We start from the raw sequence: 20,933 nt of genomic DNA, 5'->3' as shown, positions 1-20,933 counted from the left end.
TAGCTTAAATACACGTGCCTCTTCATACATGTGGCCTTCATCAATAATTAATACACAATCACACTCATGTGCTCATATTTAATGCTTTCATTTGTAAATTCTTACTTGGATTTATATATTTTTTAGTTAGTGCAGAGGTACAACAACAGAATATTTTCATTCAGGCTTTTTTTGTGAATAGATAGATCGATAGATAGATCGATAGATCGATAGATAGATCGATACATCAATCGATCGATAGATCGATCGATCCCCAAAGGGAAAATAGGTGGTAAAAATAAATATCAGTTCTCACAGTATTCTCAGATTTAGGAGCCACAGTTTCCAACATCCAAGTAGCAAAAATTTATTTTTAATATGACAAGTCCAAAATAACAACTGTTATTTCCTGCACGTGTTTCAGATAAGAAAAGAAAAAAAACTTTTGGTAATAATTGATCACCTACAGTTAACACACTATTTAAGGCTGAGCTCAACACAAACAACCCAGAAAATTCATCTTCATCGACGGACATTTTGCGAACAAAGATGGCAATGTTTTTCCTATTGTTCCTGCTGATCTGCTGTGTCTCTTCAACTCCGCTTCAAACAGAATCTGACAACAACATTATTCCACACTTAAGGCAAACTCAGTCCCAAGGACAGGAACCAGCTAACAGCTCTGAAAGACAACAAACCTGTACAAATGACATCAACGCTGTGCTGAGAGAGATGAGCGCCTTGTTGGGAGGACTGAAGGTGGAGGTGACGTACTTACAGACAGAGAACAAAGGTACAGTAGTCTGTAATTTAGACGTGTAACAGCTTTAAAGCACTGAAATGTTTGCAAAGAACGTGTCTTACCATGTGTTCATTTTTTAGCTCTAGCAGCTAAAGTGAGAGAACTGGAGCTGCAGAAGACGGAGTTGGACAAACTGAAGGAACAGTACCAAGGTAAATGAGCAACACTCATTTATTTTATCTACTAGAGGGGGTCTATGCCAGTAGTCATTGCGTTAGAGACAGCATACACACTGTCAGACAGATCACCTGTCGAACATAGAAAAGGGCTAACACATCATTTACACTCACATGTCCTTCTATGGCTATTTTATGATCAATGCATTTAGAGTTTAAAAAGGAAGCTGGGCTTGTTGGGTTTCTTGAAGATGTTTCACTACTCATCCAAATACCTTCTTTGGTTCTAAAAGGCTGGTTGTCATTTAGATCTGAAGAAAACACGGGGCAGATATGGATCATTAGGTAGAGCGGATTGTCCATGAACCGAAGGGTTAGCGTTTCGATCCCCTGAGTGTGCCATATGCCGAAGTGTCCTTGAGCAAAACTGCAACTGTGTGAATGTGTGTGTGAGCGAATGGGGGAATGTGTCTCTGACTGCAAAAGCACTTTGAGTAGGTAGAAGCGCTATATAAGAGCAAGACCATTTACTTCAGTGCAGTGAAACATCTTCAAGAGAGTACAAGTCCACCTTTTTTTTTTTTTTTTTTTTGAGCTCCAAATGTATTTGCAGGGGATTTGGCATAGTTCTTCTGGACAGTGCTGCAACATTGAAAATTTAAATACTTCCATCAGTGCTTATTTACACCAGAGACCACTGTTGATTTCATGCTGCCACTTTTTGGATTCATTTTAGAACAGGAAGGAGAACTGATTAACCTTAAAGCCAGGACCAACGTCACAGAAAATGATGTGGAGGCTCTGAAGAGAGCAGAAGAAGGTTTGTGAATCTAGAAACAGGCTCTTTATAGAAACTATCCACTCACTGTAATCTCAGTATGTTTGTCTCTCTCTCAGTGAAACAAGTGGCTTTCTCAGCCTCTCTGCTGGATTCAGGCAGTGGAACCATTGGACCCTTCAACGCACACACAACTCTGGTTTTCAGACACGTTGTTACCAATATTGGAAATGCCTACAACCCACAATCAGGTACTTCAAATACAAAGACTAACAATATGATTATTTTCTTTTGGCAATACTGACAAATATTCACTGCAATTATTCATTTACTTAAGAAAACAAAAATGTGTCTTCCAGGTTTTTTCATTGCACCAGTGAGAGGCGCCTACCAGTTTGAGTTCTACATTGGTGCACATGGAGATAATTCATATCCTTCAGGTGCAGTGCTGGTCAGGAATGGAGAGCATGTTTTTGTTGCATATGAATATCAGCCTTCCCATTATGGGAGCAGTTCTAATGGTGTCACGTTGCTGTTAGAGGTTGGAGATGTGGTGTTTTTGCGCTTGTGGACAAACACAAGGATTTATGACAATCAGAATCATCATAGTACCTTCAGTGGTCATCTGCTCTTCGCCATGTGAGCAGAACAAACCAAGATTCTCTTCATCTATTTTATTCGATAGACATGAATGCAGTGTATGTTGTGGTGGAAATTTCTCTTGAAAAAAATAAATAAGGAAATAAACAGAAATCAGACGACTCTGGACACAGCACAGACAAGGAACAAGGCAGAGAGCTGTTAATGAACATCCAATACACAGAGTACATCTGTTTTATAATTCATCTCTACTGGAGGACACGTAGTTCACTCCCTGACACCGCCCCTGAAAGAAGAGAACACAAAAACCTGTAGAACATAGAACATATGACTCAACCGATGGTAAAGCAGCATCTAAGTGTTGTCTATTGACTTTGTGAAACATTTCCATTACAGTATGTTTTTACTCACTGATACAACCTATGAGAACAACCTTTTTTTCTGTCTGCATCTGTGTCTGGATTTGAAGACAAAGAGTGTTTTTGTAAACATTTCATTAGGTCAGTGCAATAATTCATGTAGAAAATTGTAGAAATGTTTGCCCATGGACAACAGCATGCAAACAAGTCTTCTTTATCCTGAAACTTGGAAAACAAAGCTTTGCAGGAACAAGAATTTGTACATATTCTACTGTATATTATATTGTTTGGTTTATTGTTCTCTTACATTAACATGTGGACAATTATCTATCACATGGTAAACTTTGGTTCTAAATGAAATATCTTCTGATTGTTAGCAGAGCACTAAATACATTAGTCATAGTTATCCAGCGCTAATAAAAAAAAAAATGTATCTGTCTTTTTATTGTGAAACAAGTGTCACTAATTGTTTGTGTGGGGTTTCAGGTTCAGAGAGTATCTATTATGATATATATATATAGAGAGAGAACAATGTTCACTTTTACTTTTATGACCTATGGTGGTCATCACAGAATATATTTGCTGCTGTTGGATTTCCATAGTGAGATTTCCAAGACATGAACACCATTCAGAAGAGCTCTTGAACTGCATTATTTCTATCTTTCAACATAAGTTACAAATAGATTATTAACTTAATCAGGTAACTTTCAGTTTGAAACACGTTTGTCTTTATGAGGCTCTTATAATGAGAGACAGAGTGGGTAAAGGTAAAGTAGTGTGTAAAGTCAGTGCAAGGAATTTTCCTTTGTTTACAGTGTTTCTATATAATGTGACATACTATCTTACAGATAATGATAATAATAAAAAAAAAAACACATTTAAACTATAGAGATTGTGTATGTTATTTTCTTTTACTGACATACAATACCACACAACTTTCAATGAAATATACCATACAACCCCAACAAATGCTAACAAACAGTCCACTAACTCACTAGAGTACTGGATTCTTTCAGATCAGAGGACAGATTAAGGTGCTAGAGGAAAAGCTCCAATTTATTTTTAATATGACAAGTCCAAAATAACAACTGTTATTTCCTGCACGTGTTTCAGATAAGAAAAAAACTTCTGGTAATAATTGATCACCTACATTTAACACACTATTTAAGGCTGAGCTCAAAACAAACAACACAGAAAATTCATCTTCATAGACTGACATGTTGCGAACAAAGATGGCAATGTTTTTCCTATTGTTCGTACTGGTCTGCTGTGTCTCTTCAACTCGGCTTCAAACAGAATCTGACAACAACATTATTCCACACTTACAGCAAACTCAATCTCAACGGCAGCAACCAGCTAACAGCTCTGAAAACCAACAAACCTGTACAAGTGACATCCACGCTGTGCTGAGAGAGATGAGCGCCTTGTTGGGAGGATTGAAAGTGGAGATGACGTACTTACAGAGAGAGAATGAAGGTACGGTACTCAGCTCAGGAGGTAGAGTTGTTGTCCAATAACTGAAAGGTTGGCGGTTCAATTCCGCCCTATCACTAGTCTGTCCGTTGTGTCCTTGGGCGAGACACTTAACCCACCTTGCGTCCAAGTTGTAGGTGCAAACTGGCAGACACGTTTCCGTTTATCACCAGGGTGTGACTGTGTGAGCGAATGAATGATGCATAAACGCTTTGAGCATCTGGAAACGCGCAATATAAATCCAGTGCATTATTATTATAACAATTTTGAAGCACTGAAATCTATGGAAAGAACGCGTTTTACCATGTGTTCATTTTTTAGCTCTAGCAGCTAAAGTGAGAGAACTGGAGCTGCAGAAGACGGAGTTGGACAAACTGAAGGAACAGTACCAAGGTAAATGAGCAACACTCATTTATTTTATCTTCTAGAGGGGGGTCCATCCCAGTAGTCATTGCATCTAACACAGAAAAGGGCTAACACATCATTCACACTCACATGCCCTTCTATGGCTATTTTATGGCTAATACATTTAGGGTCTAAACAAAGGAAGCTGGGCTTGTTGGGTTTCTTGAAGACGTTTCACTACTCATCCAAATACCTTCTTTGGTTCTAAAAGACTGGTTGTCATTCAGATCTAAGGAAAACACTTCACTGCAGTGAAACGTCTTAAAGAAAGTACAAGTCTCCCTTTTTTTGAGCTCTAAATGTTTTTGCAAGGGATTTGGCATAGTTTTTTTGGACAGTGCTGAAACATTGAAATTTAAATACTTCAATCAGTGATTATTTACACAAGAGACTATGGTTTATTTCATGCCACTTTTTGGATTCATATTAGTACAGCTTTGAAGCACTGAAATCTTTGGAAAGAACGTGTCTTACCATGTGTTCATTTTTTAGCTCTAGCAGCTAAAGTGAGAGAACTGGAGCTGCAGACGACTGAGTTGGACGAGCTGAAGGAACAGTACCAAGGTAAATGAGCAACACTCATTCGTTCATTATCTGTACATGTTTATCTTCTAGAGGGAGCACACTCAGGTCGCCAGTCTAACACAGAAAAGGGCTAACACATCATTCACACTCGCATGCCCACCTATGGCTATATTATGGCTAATGCATTTAGAGTCTAAACAAAGGAAAGTGGTCTTGTTGGGTTTCTTGAAGATGTTTCACTGCTTGTTCAAATACCTTCTTCAGTTCTGACTGGTTGAGAAATGGAGAACCACCTCTCCCTACCAATCATTCAAATCTGAAGAAAACAACTTTATATGCAGTGAAACGTCTTCAAGAAAGTCCAACAAGTCCACCTTCCTTTGTTATGTTCACCTCATCTCATATACCAGCACACATTCCCTGTATACTAGGGGACTCTGGTCTTACTTTGTGCAATAATGTTTATAATATAATCCATTTTTATAATTATACTGACCCTGAGATTTTGGAATAACACATGCGTAACTTCATTATTTTCATACACTTGTACATATTTCCTTATATATTTCTCACCATGTGCAATAATTTTTTCTCTGTAGAGCAATAACTCGGAACACAGGTTCACTTCACTTATACTTGTACATATTGTTATATATATATTACTATATTTTTTACATTCTCTTACTTATTCTTATTGTCTCTTACTTGCTCTTTGTTTTAAACACTGGTACACTTTGGGTTGGAGCTGCTGTAACGAAAAGTAATTTGCCCCTGAGATCGATAAAGTAATTCTGATTCTGATTCTAAATGTATTTGCAAGAGATTTTGGCATAGTTCTTCTGGACAGTACTGAAAAACATCCAGGTTTTCAGTTACTAAAGCAAACCTTCAGGTGAAAATAACTGATGATCAAATATTTCAATCAAGAATTATTTACACAAGATACCATTGTTTTTTTTCATGCTGCCACTTTTTGGTTTCATGTTAGGACAGGAAGGAGAACTGATAAACCTTAAAGCCAGGACCAACATCACAGAAAACAACGTGGAGGCTCTGAAGAGAGCAGCAGAAGGTCTGTGAATCTAGAAACAAGTTCTTTATAGAAACTATCCACTCACTGTAATATCAGTCACTGTAATCTCAGTATGTCTCTCTCTCAGTGAAACAAGTGGCTTTCTCAGCCTCTCTGCTGGCTTCAGGCAGTGGAACCACTGGACCTTTCAACGCACTGACAACTCTGGTTTTCAGACATGTTGTTACCAATATTGGAAATGCTTACAACCCACATTCAGGTACTTCAAATACACAGATTTAAACAATATGATTATTTTCTTTTGGCAATACTGACAGATATGCACTGCAATTCTTCGTTTACTGAAGAAAACAAATGTGTCTTCCAGGTTTTTTCATTGCACCAGTGAGAGGCGCCTACCACTTTGAGTTCTACATTGGTGCACATGGACATAATTCATATCCTTCTGCTGCAGTGCTGGTCAGGAATGGAGAGCATGTTTTTATTGCATATGAACATCAGCCTTCCCATTATGGGACCAGTTCTAATGGTGCTACGTTGCTGTTAGAGGCTGGAGATGTAGTGTTTTTACGCTTGTGGACAAACACAAGGATTTTTGACAGTGAGGGTCACCATAGTACCTTCGGTGGTCATCTGCTCTTCGCCATGTGAGCAGAACAAACCAAGTTTGTCTTCATCTACTTGATGTGATAGACAGTAATGCAGTGTATATTGTGGTGGAAATTTCTCTTGAAAAAATAAATAAGGAAATAAACAGAAATCAGACGACTCTGGACACAGCACAGACGAGGAACCAGGCAGAGAGCTGTTAATGAACAGAAAATACACAGAGTACATCTGTTTTATAATTCACATCTACTGGAGGACAAAAAGTTCACTCCCTGACACCGCCCTTGAAAGAAGAGAACACAAAAACCTGCAGAACATAGAACATATGACTCAACCGATGGTAAAGCAGCATCTAAGTGTTGTCTATTGATTTTGTGAAACATTTCCATTACAGTATGTTTTTACTTACTGATACAACCTATGACAACAACCTTTTTTCCGTCTGCATCTGTGTCTGGATTTGAAGACAAAGAGTGTTTTTGTAAACATTTCATTAGGTCAGTGCAATAATTTATGTAGAAAATTGTAGAAATATTTGCCAGTGGACAACAGCATGCAAACAACTCTTCTTTATCCTGAAACTTGGAAAACAAAGCTTTGCAGGAACAAGAATTTGTACATATTCTACTGTATATTATGTTGTTTGGTTTATTGTTCTCTTACATTAACATGTGGACAATTATCTATCACATGGTAAACTTTGGTTCTAAATGAAATATCTTCTTATTGTTAGCAGAGCACTAAATACATTAGTCATAGTTATTCAGCACTAATAAAAAAAATGTATCTGTCTTTTTATTGTGAAACAAGTGTCACTAATTGTTTGTGTGGGGTTTCAGAATCAGAGGGTATTTATTATATTTTTAATCATACTTTTAACACTGCTAAAATACCTTTTATGCTTTGCCTCAAAAGAAGTCCTAGATTATGATTTTTACAACCAAAGAACAACATGTCAAAGTCATCGGTCATGGAACAATGTTCACTTTTACTTTTTATGATCTATGGTGGTCATCACAGAATATATTTGCTGCTATTGGATTTACATAGTGAGATTTCCAAGACATGAACACCATTCAGAAGAGCTCTTGAACTGCCTTAACGTTACCAATAGATTATTAACTAACTCAGGTAACTTTCAGTTTGAAACACATTTGTCTTCATAAGGCTCTTATAAAGAGAGAGAGTGGGTAAAGGTAAAGTAGTGTGTAAAGTCAGTACAAGGAATTTTCCTTTGTTTACAGTGTTTCTATATAATGGGATATACTATCTTACAGTATTTCTTACAGATAATGATTAAAAAAGAAACACATTTAAACTATATAGATGATGTGTGTTAATTCTGTTAACTGACATATAATACCACACAACATTAAATGAATTATACAAACAACAAATGCTAGCAAACAGTTTACTAACTCACTAGAGTACTGGATTCTTTTAGACCAGAGGACAGATTAAGATGCTAGAGGAAAAGCTAAGAGTTTTGAATGTCTTGTGTCTAATCATCATTCAACAGTCATTTTAGTTAAAAGGAGTCTGCCATTATGTAACCAGTTCTTTATCAACCTGTGACCCATGTTATCAAAATGTATAGATACTGAATAAGTAATAAATCTTTGTATCTATAAATCTTCATGCAAAGAAAGACACATACACACTGTAATACTTGGTTTTGTTTTTCATCATTATTCAACACAGTTTCTTGTCAAAACTTTACATTTTCAAAATTTTAAACCCCAAACAACAATGATAATAATAATAATAATAATAATAATAATAATAATTAAATCTGTCTAGAGTAAATACAATTTCAAAAATAGCTGCAGATTTAGTTCTGTTTCCTTGTGCAAAACCCCTGTACCTTTAGAGTTCAGTATAGTTTTTCTTTACTCAGTTTTCTTTCACTCTTGAAGGTAAAACATAATGGACAGATCTTACTGTACATTGGTATTTTCCAGTTTAGGATTAATAAGGCATCCATCTATCAGTCGATCAATTGGTCTGTCTGTCTGTCTGTCTGTCTGTCTACTAGTAGGAGCAGAGATGGAGTTCTGATTCAGGATCAAAAGTCTTGAATCCAACCACAGTCTACCAATTGCTCTCCTCTCTCCCACAGCAAAACAGCAATGAACACTGCTCCTTCCACTGGTCACCCACACCACTGCTTTAACAATTAAGTCTATTAACTGATAAATGTTTTTTAGACTCTCCTTAAACACTTTCCTCAGGGTTAAATGTTACTTTCTTATTTTCTTTCAGACAGCTAACTTTACATTGTTTCTCTCCCTGAAGCAGGCTCATAAAAGGAAGACTATTGCATGACACAATTGCCACCTACTGCCAGTTGGAACAAAGTGTGTAGAAAAGATGACAAACAACTAAATTCACTCAACCTGGGCTATACATGTCTGATAATAGAGTGAAACAGGAAACTCTATAACTATAATTATAAAGGTTACATTTAAACTATTAAATTAATCAGGATGTTGATATCAAATGGCATGTTAAAATAACATACTTTTACCTCTGCTGAAGAGTTATATATGTAACCACCATTTTTTTTGAGGTGTGTAACACTAACATACAGTGATGGAAAAAAGTTTTCGGACACCCTTAAAATTTTACACAATCTCAAATATTATCATGAAATATCCATGGATAAAAACTTTTTTGTGTTTCAAAAGGTGTGACTGCATTAGACAGATACAAACCATTACAAATTATATTTATCTTGTAAAACAGAAAAACAAAACTAAATTCTTTGCAGTTTCAACATGTCAGTTCTCAACATTGCCGTTATCAAAGTCAAATAAAGACAAATAACAGAGAATGTGTTCAAAACTGAACAAAAACGAAATAAACCATCACATCATCAAATTAATATTTAGTACTCCTGCCATTACCACACAGTAATCCTGGCTCGCATGTTCCTTACGAGCCTTTTACACTTTTGAGGGGTAATCTTGTCCCAATCTTCTTGAATTACTACTTTTAATTCTTCTAAATTCTTTGGTTTACACTGTGAAACAGACCTTTTCATATTCCACCTCACATTTTCAATGGGCCTCATGTTCAGGGATTGAGCTGGTCACTCTAAGATCTGTGCTCCTACAAGTTTTATTGTCTTTGGATGTGTGGCAAGAGCCATTGTCTTGTTGAAACATGCAGTTTCGACCTTGGCGAAACAGTGCATGTGCAGAAGGGAGGATGTGGGTTTGGAGAATGGGACAACGTTTGGCAGAGTTCAATGTGCCATCACAGACAGTGAGATGACCAACACCATCAGCACTCATGCATCCCCAAACCATGATACTGCCTCCACCATGTTTGACAGTACATTCTGCACATGCTGGAGATAATGCTTGGATTGGCCTTCTGTGTACCCTCACATTAGCAGCAGAAAGATAAAGCGGGAAACTGGACTCATCTGACCACAGAATCTTCTTCCAATTCCTGACTGTCCAGTTCTTGTGTGCTTGGGTTCACCACGGCAGGCCAACCTCTGTCTCTCATTGATCAGGGGCTTTTTGACAGCCTTGTTGGACCTGAAGCCATGATCTAAAAGTCGACCACCTACAGTGCGGGTGGAACACTGGACACCAGTTTGGTTTGACCAAAGCTGCTGTTGGAGCTCCTGTGATGTCATCTGGGGGTGTTCCCTGCACATGTGGATCAGTCATTTCTTGTTGAAGAAACCCTAGGACGCCCAGACCTTGGTTTGTCTTCCCAGCTGATGGTTCGTCTTTATTTGTGAGTGACTCCAACTGCTGAAGACCGCATCTGCACTTCCTGGCAGCTGTACCCTTCCCTGCTGAGAATCTGTATCTTCAGGCGTGTTTCCTGCGTTAGATTCCTTGATTTAGTCATTTTTGTCTCTGAAGAACTTTCAAATGTACTGGCTTTATATAGATACAAAGCACGGCAACAGAAAAATGGCCTTCATTAGTGGATCACTGGTGCCAAAATTACCCAATACTCAAAAGTTCAGATTATCTGTATTTTTACGGAACCAATCAATTTTAAGTTTTTAATGGCTGATTTAGGATTTGTTCAGTATTTTGTCTGTGACTGTGCTAAAAGAAATTGCACTTGAAGACCTAAGAGTGATTCTTAATACAATATTTCACAAATGCATGCGGTGTCCAAAAAATTTTTTTCACCACTGTACATGCTGCCCATGTACTTAGACTTTATTTGTCATTCAGATCAAAATAAAATTTTGGTGCAATTGCTCAGAACACAGGAGGAATACTGACAGAAACAAAAAATAGAGAAAATCTACATATGAAAACTTTTGTATAAAAGATAAATATATTTCATGGTCTAATTACTGGGTAATATTACACAGCAATATGGCACAGAGGTCATTAGTGGAACCGTCCTGTGTAGGTGTATGTGGCCTCCACACACTCAGATGAATAAAACCCACCTAAAAAATTTGACTGACCCAGCAGACTTATGCCAGAGCATAATTAGTTCCCAGCGTAATGACTCCAGAAAAGTCGCAGAAATCTTGTGTGTAGGGTCAGATAGTTATAAGAGTTCTGTTGTAATGATATTTATAATATTCACTCCACTCTATCCACTATTCTATCCGCTATAAACTCTACTGAGAATTGTGAAAAGCCATAAACTACTCTGGTACGCAATACATCATAAACCTTTTGAGTATCTTACTTTCACTTTATGGTTATGATGATAGAGCAGGGCAATGACAATTTCTTTCCTCCTCCACAAGCAGATCTGATGAATCCAAATATGCATCTAAATTGACACAATAATACAGATATTTTAAATCATATGTCATTTTCTCAAGTCAGTGTGAAAATTAATACCTTTTACATTGTCATGTAGCAATTCAGAATATTTTTTAAACCAGATCAGTGCCACAACAACTATTTCCTGTCTTTTGACTGTAATAGTATTTTAATATTTTTTTGTCTGCATGTTAATTAAAATTCTCTTTTCTTATCATGCATTAAATGCTCAGTATGTTTACTGAGCTCCTGAATCAAGAGCCACATGTAAAGCACAGATTAGATCTGAAAGCAAAAATAAAAGATCCTGGACATGGACATGTTAATTCTGACCAACATAATCAAAGTATCTCAGTTCAGTAAAGGCTGAAATACTGATAACTAAATAACTAAACCATCCCCTCTAGTGGAGATTCTTGGTGACAACAAGCAATAGATGGACAGTGTTGATGAATACGGCGAATACTGTTCCTTTAGTGCTTACCTACATAGACTATGACCCAGATTATTTACTGATTGTCATGACTGTCTTTCTTTTACAGTGCTTGTTTATCTGCACCTGTAATCTTGATTTCTTACAATTATTAACTACTTTTTACAGTTTGTTTATTAAAGTATGCTTTGTCACAAAGGAATGAACTTTGACAATGACCTCACTTCAATAATTGTGTCACCTTAATGAGGAAGGCCTGTCAAAGCCTGTACTTCCTGAACGAGGCTTAAATATGTTTTTCTGTCGTGGATGTCTGTGATTGCACCACGTGTGAGTTTAGACCTTGCATTAACACTCATAAATGTGCAGTAGAATATTTTAACAGCTGACGTCTGTAATGTATCTCTGCCGCTGCCCCAGAACCAAAAACAGACTTTAAGTTGTTTTTGTTGACTTCCATCTTGACGTTAGTTAGACCTGCACTAAACTCAGATTATAACTCAAACCCTGGAAGTTCCCATTACGCACCAGGTAATCTTTGGTAATGAAAGTAAATAAAGATATTGGTGATTGCGGAAATATGTACCTCTTCATACGAGTGGCCTGCATCACTAAGTAATACACAATCACACTTGTGTGGTCCTATTAAATGGTTTCATTTGTAAATCCTTACATAGATTCATATATTTTTTAGTTAGTTATGGACCTAGGAAGCACTACGTTCACGCTACCAACGCAATGCAGACAAGACCGCATCCAAAGGTGGTCAGAGATCAAATCTCCCAAATGCGATCTCAATTCAACCTGGGGGTGTTCACATCTGTCAATCTCGACCGGATCTTGATGCAAGATCTAAACAGGAGTGAAAAATATTCTTCCCGTTACCCAGACATCCCCGTTACCCAATGTCAAGTACAGTTCAACCTAGGTTGAACCCAAGTATCTGACATTGTTTCCCATCCTGATATGTGGTTTCAAGGGACGACTTAACTGCTGAGACCACAGCAACCTGGTTTCACAGGACTTCTGCTACTAATCTTGCGGGTTAGTATTTTTGATAAGCTTGATTTATTGATCTGATGATGTGGTTAGTGTTGGTCTTCGGTCTATCCATGATTTGATGGCGTGAAAGCAAATCTTTCCAAGCTTTTCTTGTAGTTCTGTTACCACATCCTCCACTGTTTAAAGTTTCATAAACCACGAGACTTGAGATTCAGTCAAAGTTGAACAATAACTGCGTTAATTTACTTAAACAATCTTAAACTTTATTTTACACGTTGTATCGCGTCATGTACAAATCATCCCAACATCAAACATTGTGATTATGTTGCAGATTTACACTAGAGTTGGACTTACACTGGGTTCTCTGACTGAGGAGCTACAGTTTACAACATATTTTTAATAGTCCATAAAAGTCCAAATAACAACTGATCAAGAAAAAAATAAACTTCTGGTAATAACAGATCGCTACAGTTGATACACTATTTAAGGTTGGGCTCAAACAAACTAGAATGTCTCATAGACAGACACTTTGCGTACAAAGCTTGTCCTGTCGACTTTTGTCTTTTGTCTAATTTGTCTTTTCTGTTGTCGAAAGGCACTATATAAATCTAATTTATTATTATTATTACAGTGTTTTGTTTCTCATTGTTCCTGCTGATCTGCTGTGTCTCCCTCAGGAAATACACAGAAAAAGGTTTGTCATTTACTGATTCATTCAATCGTAGCTTCAACCATCCTCCATTAAATCCACAGTCAAATGGCTGCAATCAATCTTCATATCAAAATATCAATACCAAGTCTGCTTTCACAAGAAATATTAATACTTTTATGACAACGGATCTGTAATCAATTTTAAATAAGTAAAGAGTGTCAGAGATAGGGAGTGCAGGGAAATGCCCCCACACCTGAGACAGACCTCAGTGCCCATCACACTCATGAACACTCGTGTACACAAACATACAAAAACATATAAATGGAAGATGATAGAGAATGTGTTGTTGTTTGTCGTTTGAGAGAGATTTTTCTGATTAAAGAGAAGTTTGATATTTGTCAGCTTGTTTAATTCTTATACTGAGGTATAAAATACAGTTTTCATAATTACATTCACAGATGTTCATTGTGAATATCATTGTTTTCATATAAACAAGTAGACGTCGATATCAGTATCAGGATATTAGACTTTGTATTATCTGGTATCGCTCGAAAGGAAAAATAGTTTTAATGGACATCCCTCAAAATCAGTCAGTAGAAACAAAAATAATACCATATTTATTCCATATTTACGTTAATTTAAGTTAAAGCAGCTCTGTGCAGTTGAACGGTGAACAGTCAAGGCTTAGACCGTAGGTCTTCAACAGGGGGTTCGCAACTCCTAGGGGGTCCTGGAGGTGCTGCAGGGGGGTCGCAAAATCTTTTGTTTATTACCCTTTTTTCTCAAAATTTTTTAGTTTGCTTGTTTTACCCACAATTTTATATTTCTTTAAATACACATTAACATGAATCCAACATATTTTAGTAAAGGGATAAATGGAGGCAGAAGATCTAATCTTTCAGTCGGCACTTAACTCATTTAGTGATGCAGGAGCTGTCTCAACAGCCACCGTTTCACACAGAGTGCCACACTAGACCTGTCACAGTAGGACCCGCCTCTATCACTCCTGAGCTAATCACAATGCCCCAGACTCTGTCAGGTTCTCACAATTGGCCGAGAGCCTATTTAGTCCTTTGGGAAATTCCAGAAACGCTGCAATTTTAGCAGAAGAGAAGCACAGTACAGCTCCATGAGATATATATACACGCACACACACACACACACATGTGAGGCGAGGAAACACGGTAAGGAAACTTTGACTGCTTAGAAACAGTGGCTGAGGGGAGGGTGAAGGACAAAATCTGTGCAATATTGGATAATCCCTCTCACCCTCTGCATGATGAGCTGTGGCTGATGGGCAGCTCATTCAGCCAGCAGATCATCCCCCCCGGTGCAGAACTCAACACTTCAGACACTCCTTTGTGCCTACTGTCATCAGACCGTACAACAGCAGTGTGGACAGCACACAGCACTGACCTCACTGAGCCCATATGTAGCATACTCACTCACATACGTCACTTTATCCACAACTGCTGTCACTTTGTGTACTGCACTTTTTGTTGCCTGTTGTGTTTGTCCATTTAATACCGTTTGCTGCCTGCTCCCTGTGTCCTGTTTAATTTCTTTCTAGTCACTTTTTCTCTTGACTTGTGTTGCTGTAACATTTGAATAAACCCAATGGGGATCAATAAAGTCTTATCTTATCTTAAAGGAAAAACTGTGACAGTTGGTGTGAGTAGCAATAACTTATTTTAATGTCCAAAATAACAACTGTTATTTCCTGCACGTGTTTCAGATAAGAAAAGAAACGACTTCTGGTAATAATTGATCACCTACATTTAAGACACTATTTAAGGCTGAGCTCAAAACAAACAACCCAGAAAATTCATCTTCATAGACTGATATGTTGCGAACAAAGATGACAATGTTTTTCCCATTGTTCGTGCTGATCTGCTGTGTCTCTTCAACTCAACTTCAGACAGAGTCTGACAACAACATTATTCCACACTTAAGGCAAACTCCGTCCAAAGGACAGGAACCAGCTAACAGCTCTGAAAGACAACAAACCTGTACAAGTGACATCCACGCTGTGCTGAGAGAGATGAGCGCCTTGTTGGGAGGACTAAAGGTGGAGGTGACGCACTTACAGACAGAGAACAAAGGTACAGTAGTCTGTAATTTAGACGTGTAATAGCTTTGAAGCACTGAAATGTTTGCAAAGAACTTGTCTTACTATGTGTTCATTTTGTAGCTCAATCAGATAAAGTGAGAGAACTGGAGCTGCAAAAACTGAGCTGGACAGACTGAAGGAACGGTACCAAGGTAAATGAGCAACACCCATTAATTCATAATCTGTAAATGTTTATCTTCTGGAGGGAAGCCTATCCTGTAGTCGTTCGGTTAGAGACGGGGTACACTCTGAAGGTCACCAGTCTAACACAGAAAACTGCAGAAAGAGAAAAAACATGATTCACACTCACATGCACACCTATGGCCACTTTCATCAATCAAATTAACATTCTCAGCCATTCACCTTATTGTATGGTACAAACACTTCTTGGGTTTCTTGAGGATGTTTCTCATCCAAATAGCTTCTTCGGTTCTAAATGACTGTCATTTAAATCTGACGAAGCTATTATTTTAAACTATTCTACATTTTCTTACCTTACCTGCACTAACTGTGTGATTGCTGAATGCCTCTGCTCCTCTTAACAATGAGAAGTTCCCCATGGTGCGATGAATAAAGGCATATCTTATCTTTTATCTTCTGGACAGTACTGAAACGACATCCAGGTTTTCAGTTACTAAATCAAACCTTCAGGTGAAAACCAATGATTATTTACAAAAGAGGCCATGGTTTATTTCATGCTTCCACTTTTTGGATTCATTTCAGGACAGTAAGGAAAACTGATAAACCTTTAAACAAGAACCAACATCATAGAAAACAATGTGGAGGCTCTGAAGGGAGCAGGAGAAGGTTTGTGAATTTAGAAACAGGCTCTTTATAGAAACTATCCACTCACTGTAATATCAATCACTGTAATCTCAGTATGTTTGTCTCTCTCTCTCTTCAACACACATACAATTCTGATTTTCAAAAACATTGTTACAAATATTGGAAATGCCTATTGCCCACATTCACGTACTTCAAATACACAGATTTAAACAATGTGATTATGTTACTTTTGGCAATAGTAACAACAATCAATTCACAACAATTCTTTATTCACATTTATTGAAGGAAAATCTGTCTTGCGGGTGTTTTCCATCCACCAGTGAGAGGAGTGAGTTCCACATTGGTGCTTATGGACATGATACATGTCCTTCAGAAGTAATGCTGACCAGGAGTGGATCGTATGTGTGTACTGCATATGAACATCAGCCTTCTCATTGTGGGAGTAGTTCTAATGGTGCCACGTTGCTGTTAGAGGTAGGAGAAGAAGTGTATTTACTCTTGTTGTCTAACTCAATGGTTTATGACAGTGGAAAGCACCTATGTACCTTCAGTGATCATCTGCTTTTCGCCATGTGAGCAGAACAAACCTATTTATGTTAATCTATTTCATAGGATGGTTGTGCATGCAGCGTATATATTGTGGTGGAAAGTCAAAGAAATAGGACAACTCTGAACACAGTACAGGCAAGGAACAAGGTAGAGTTGTTAATGAACAAAGAATACAGAGAGTACATCTGTTTTATAATTCATCTCTGCTGGAGGACACGTAGTTTACTCCCTGACACCGCCCCTGAAAGAAGAGAACACAAAAACCTGCACAACATTTAATATATGACTCAACCGGTGCTAAAGAAGCATCTAAGTGATGTCTATTAATTTTATGAAACATTTCCATTAAAATATCTTTTCAGTTACTGACACATATCTATCACATGGTAAACGTCAGTTCTAAATGAAAAATCTTCTTATTGTCAGCAGAGCATTAAATGTATTTGTCATAGTTATTTGGCGCCAGTAAAAAAGATTTATCTGTCTTTTTTTTTTTTTTTTTTTGCCTAAACAAACGTCACTAATGTTTTGTGAGGGGTTTCAAGTTAAGAGAGTATAATGTATAGTTTTTTTTTAAAGAAAAATCATACTTGTAGCACACCTGAGAAAATACCTTTTATGACTCTAGCTTTGCTTCCTTAGAAGCCCTACATTATCATTTTACAACCAGACAACAACATGTCATCATCATGATTCATGGAATCAGTGCAGATGTTGGGTAGGAAATTCTATTGGGGCCATGCAGGAAAATCTTATGATGCAGTCTAGAAAGACCATAATCAATGCCCTCACAAAAAACAAAAAAAACAAAAAAAAAAACACAGTAACCGGAGAAAATCCATGCAATATGCAAATGCCCTGAGCCAAGCTCAAACCCGGACCTTCATGTATACTCTAGATCGAAACAATAATGCAACAACAATAAATAATAAAAACAAAAATTAAGAAAAGCTCCACAGACAGGTGAACCGCTCTGTAACACACACACACACACACACACACACACACACACACACACACACACACACACACACACACACACACACACATATCATCAGTTCCACATTTCACAAATTCCATTATAATTGAAACAACATGTAAAGTACATTGCCAATTCCATTTAGATTAAAAATAAATTACACTCACCAAGCCCTTTTTGACAGCTCTGGTTAACCAGGTTGACTGCTTAAACCACTCCTGGTTGAACGACCTAGTTTCATTTTTTTTAATTCTCATGATTTTATGCTGTAACTGCACAGTACGTTTACTGGACCACATAATAATGTCTGTCTGAGCTCCTGAATCAGAAGTCACACGTAAACCACAGATTAAATTTAATGCAAAAATAAAAGATAGTTGTACCCATTTGCTGCAATAGTAATTTTTGTTAGTTCAAAGTATCTCAGTTCAGTAAGACTGAAATACCGTACAATTAAATATAACTAAACAATCCCCTCTAGTGGAGATTCTTGGTAACAACAAGCAATAGATGGAGCTACGGTGTGGATGAATACTTTGAATACTTAATACTTTACTTCCTGTGCTTACTTACATAGCTTATGACCCAGTGTATTATTTCCCTTTGACTGGTTGTCGTGACTGTCTTTCTTTTACAGTGCTTGTGCAGTTTTTTTCTACCTGTAATCTTGATTTCTTATAATTATTAACTACAGTTTACTTATTAAAGTATGCTTTGTCACTCATTTTTATGGCATTTGCTACAAATTAGTACAAAGTGCAGAGTATAAGTGAAACAGCTCAAGACCTGATGCAGAGCCAAGAACCTCTAAAAATTGGCTAGACACGCTTATGGCACCGAATATAGGTTAAACGTATCTGGTAACGCACATGATTGATAAGCACGTGTTTGTGTTCAGTTCTGTTGTATTCTATTAGTTGATATTGTTGCTGTGGTTGTAGATCGTATTTTTCTGTCCTTGATGTCAGTGAATGCATGACGTGAGAGATGGTTATGGTGGAGCTGAGACTTTTGCTGAGCGAGAGTCGCATATTAGAACTGTCAGACTGATGTTGTTGATGGTGTTGGTGTGGACTACGCTGGCAACTTACAGAAAATCTTCTGTAGGTTCCTTTGTGTGAGACGCTACAATATATATTCAGGTTAAGAATATAAATTTAATTGTTGCAAATGATTACTTTCTGCTGTGTTTTTATGAGTCACGTCATTAGTGACTAGTAGATGTCAACCTGACTCTCAACATGTTAGTCGACTTTAAAATATGGGAAGTACAACCCATGCGTTACTGCTTTATCCTTGCTTGATTTTTAGACTTTTTAGTTTGTATTCCTCTTTGTGCTTTTGATCGTGCTGTGATTGGACTGTGGTGAAGATAACTGCTTTATTATTGATGTCAAGAATGTTTGTCTAGTGCCCTAGAAATGTTTAATGGGTCAGGTGATTGTGGGGGAAAGTCCATGATGCTAGGTACTCTTAGGGCCTGTTGAGACCTTGCTTTAAGCGCCGACCTGGGCTATCTGATTACAAGTGACAGAGAACATGTGGATGGATGGACAGGGAGAGGGAGGCATATGGTTAGGTTAGTTAACAAAGCATAATTTGCTTAATTAGCTTAAACTGAAATATTAACATTTTATTTTACACATTACCACGTGTTACATATTTTCAAATCTTCCCAAGAACAAACATTGTGATTATCTTGTAGAGTTGGGCTTCCACTAGATTCTCTAACTTAGGAGGTACAGTGTCCTACATACAAGTAGCAATAACTTAGGTTTAATATGACAAGTCCAAAATATCAACTGTTATCTATTTGTGTTTCAGATAAGAAAATAAAACTTCTGGTAATAATTGATCACCTACAGTTAACACACTATTTAACGGTGAGCTCAAAACAAACAACGCAGAAAATTCATCTTCATAGACGGACATGTTGCGAACAAAGATGGCAATGTTTTTCCCATTGTTCCTGCTGATCTGCTGTGTCTCTTCAACTCCGCTTCAAACAGAATCTGACAACAACATTATTCCACACTTACAGCAAACTCAATCGCAACGGCAGCAACTAGCTAACAGCTCTGAAAACCAACAAACCTGTACAAATGACATCCACGCTGTGCTGAGAGAGATGAGCGCCTTGTTGGGAGGACTGAAGGTGGAGGTGACGCACTTACAGAGAGAGAACGAAGGTACAGTAGTCTGTAATTTAGAAGTATGACAGCTTTGAAGAACTGAAATCTTTGAAAACAATGTGTCTTACCATGTGTTCATCTTTTAGCTCTAGCAGCTAAAGTGAGAGAACTGGAGCTGCAGAAGCCTGAGGTGGACAAACTGAAGGAACAGTACCAAGGTAAATGAGCAACACTCATTTATTTTATCTTCTATCTTCTATTTTATCTTCTATCGTCTATGCCAGTAGTCTTGCGTTAGAGACAGCGTACACACCATCAGACAGATCACCTGTCTAACACAGAAAAGGGCGAACACATCATTCACACTCACATGCCCTTCTATGGCTATTTTATGACCAATGCATTTAGAATTTAAACAAAGGAAGCTGGGCTTGTTGGGTTTCTTGAAGACGTTTCACTACTCATCCAAATACCTTCTTTGGTTCTAAAAGACGGGTTGTCATTTAGATCTGAAGAAAACACTTCACTGCAGTGAAACATCTTCAAGAGAGTACAAGTCTACCTTTTTTTTTTTGGAGCTCTAAATATATTTGCAATGGATTTGGCATAGTTCTTCTGGACGGTCCTGAATCATTGAAATTTAAATACTTCAATCAGTGATTATTTACACATGAGACTATGGTTTATTTCATGCTGCCACTTTTTGGATTCATTTTAGGACAGAAAGGAGAACTGATAAACCTTAAAGCCAGGACGAACATCACAGAAAACAACGTGGAAGCTCTGAAGAGAGCTGGAGAAGGTTTGTGAATCTAGAAACAAGTTCTTTATAGAAACTATCCACTCACTGT

At 37.5% G+C, this 20,933-nt stretch overlaps 1 protein-coding gene across 1 annotated transcript; it reads left to right on the top strand.

Annotated features, from left to right (window-relative positions):
• The first annotated feature begins 329 nt into the window (after window positions 1-329).
• Window positions 330-20,892, top strand: LOC125019359. The gene is made up of 7 exons (XM_047604121.1): window positions 330-772; window positions 5,005-5,076; window positions 6,026-6,109; window positions 6,198-6,329; window positions 19,960-20,139; window positions 20,229-20,300; window positions 20,801-20,892. The coding sequence occupies exons 1-7, from the start codon at window positions 529-531 to the stop codon at window positions 20,890-20,892; spliced, it is 876 nt and encodes a 291-aa protein (XP_047460077.1). The 5' UTR covers window positions 330-528.
• The last annotated feature ends 41 nt before the right edge of the window (window positions 20,893-20,933 follow it).

Source organism: Mugil cephalus, chromosome 1 (genome assembly GCF_022458985.1).
Source record: "Mugil cephalus isolate CIBA_MC_2020 chromosome 1, CIBA_Mcephalus_1.1, whole genome shotgun sequence".
Lineage (NCBI taxonomy): Eukaryota > Metazoa > Chordata > Actinopteri > Mugiliformes > Mugilidae > Mugil > Mugil cephalus.
This window is presented reverse-complemented; position numbering and strand designations above follow the sequence as displayed.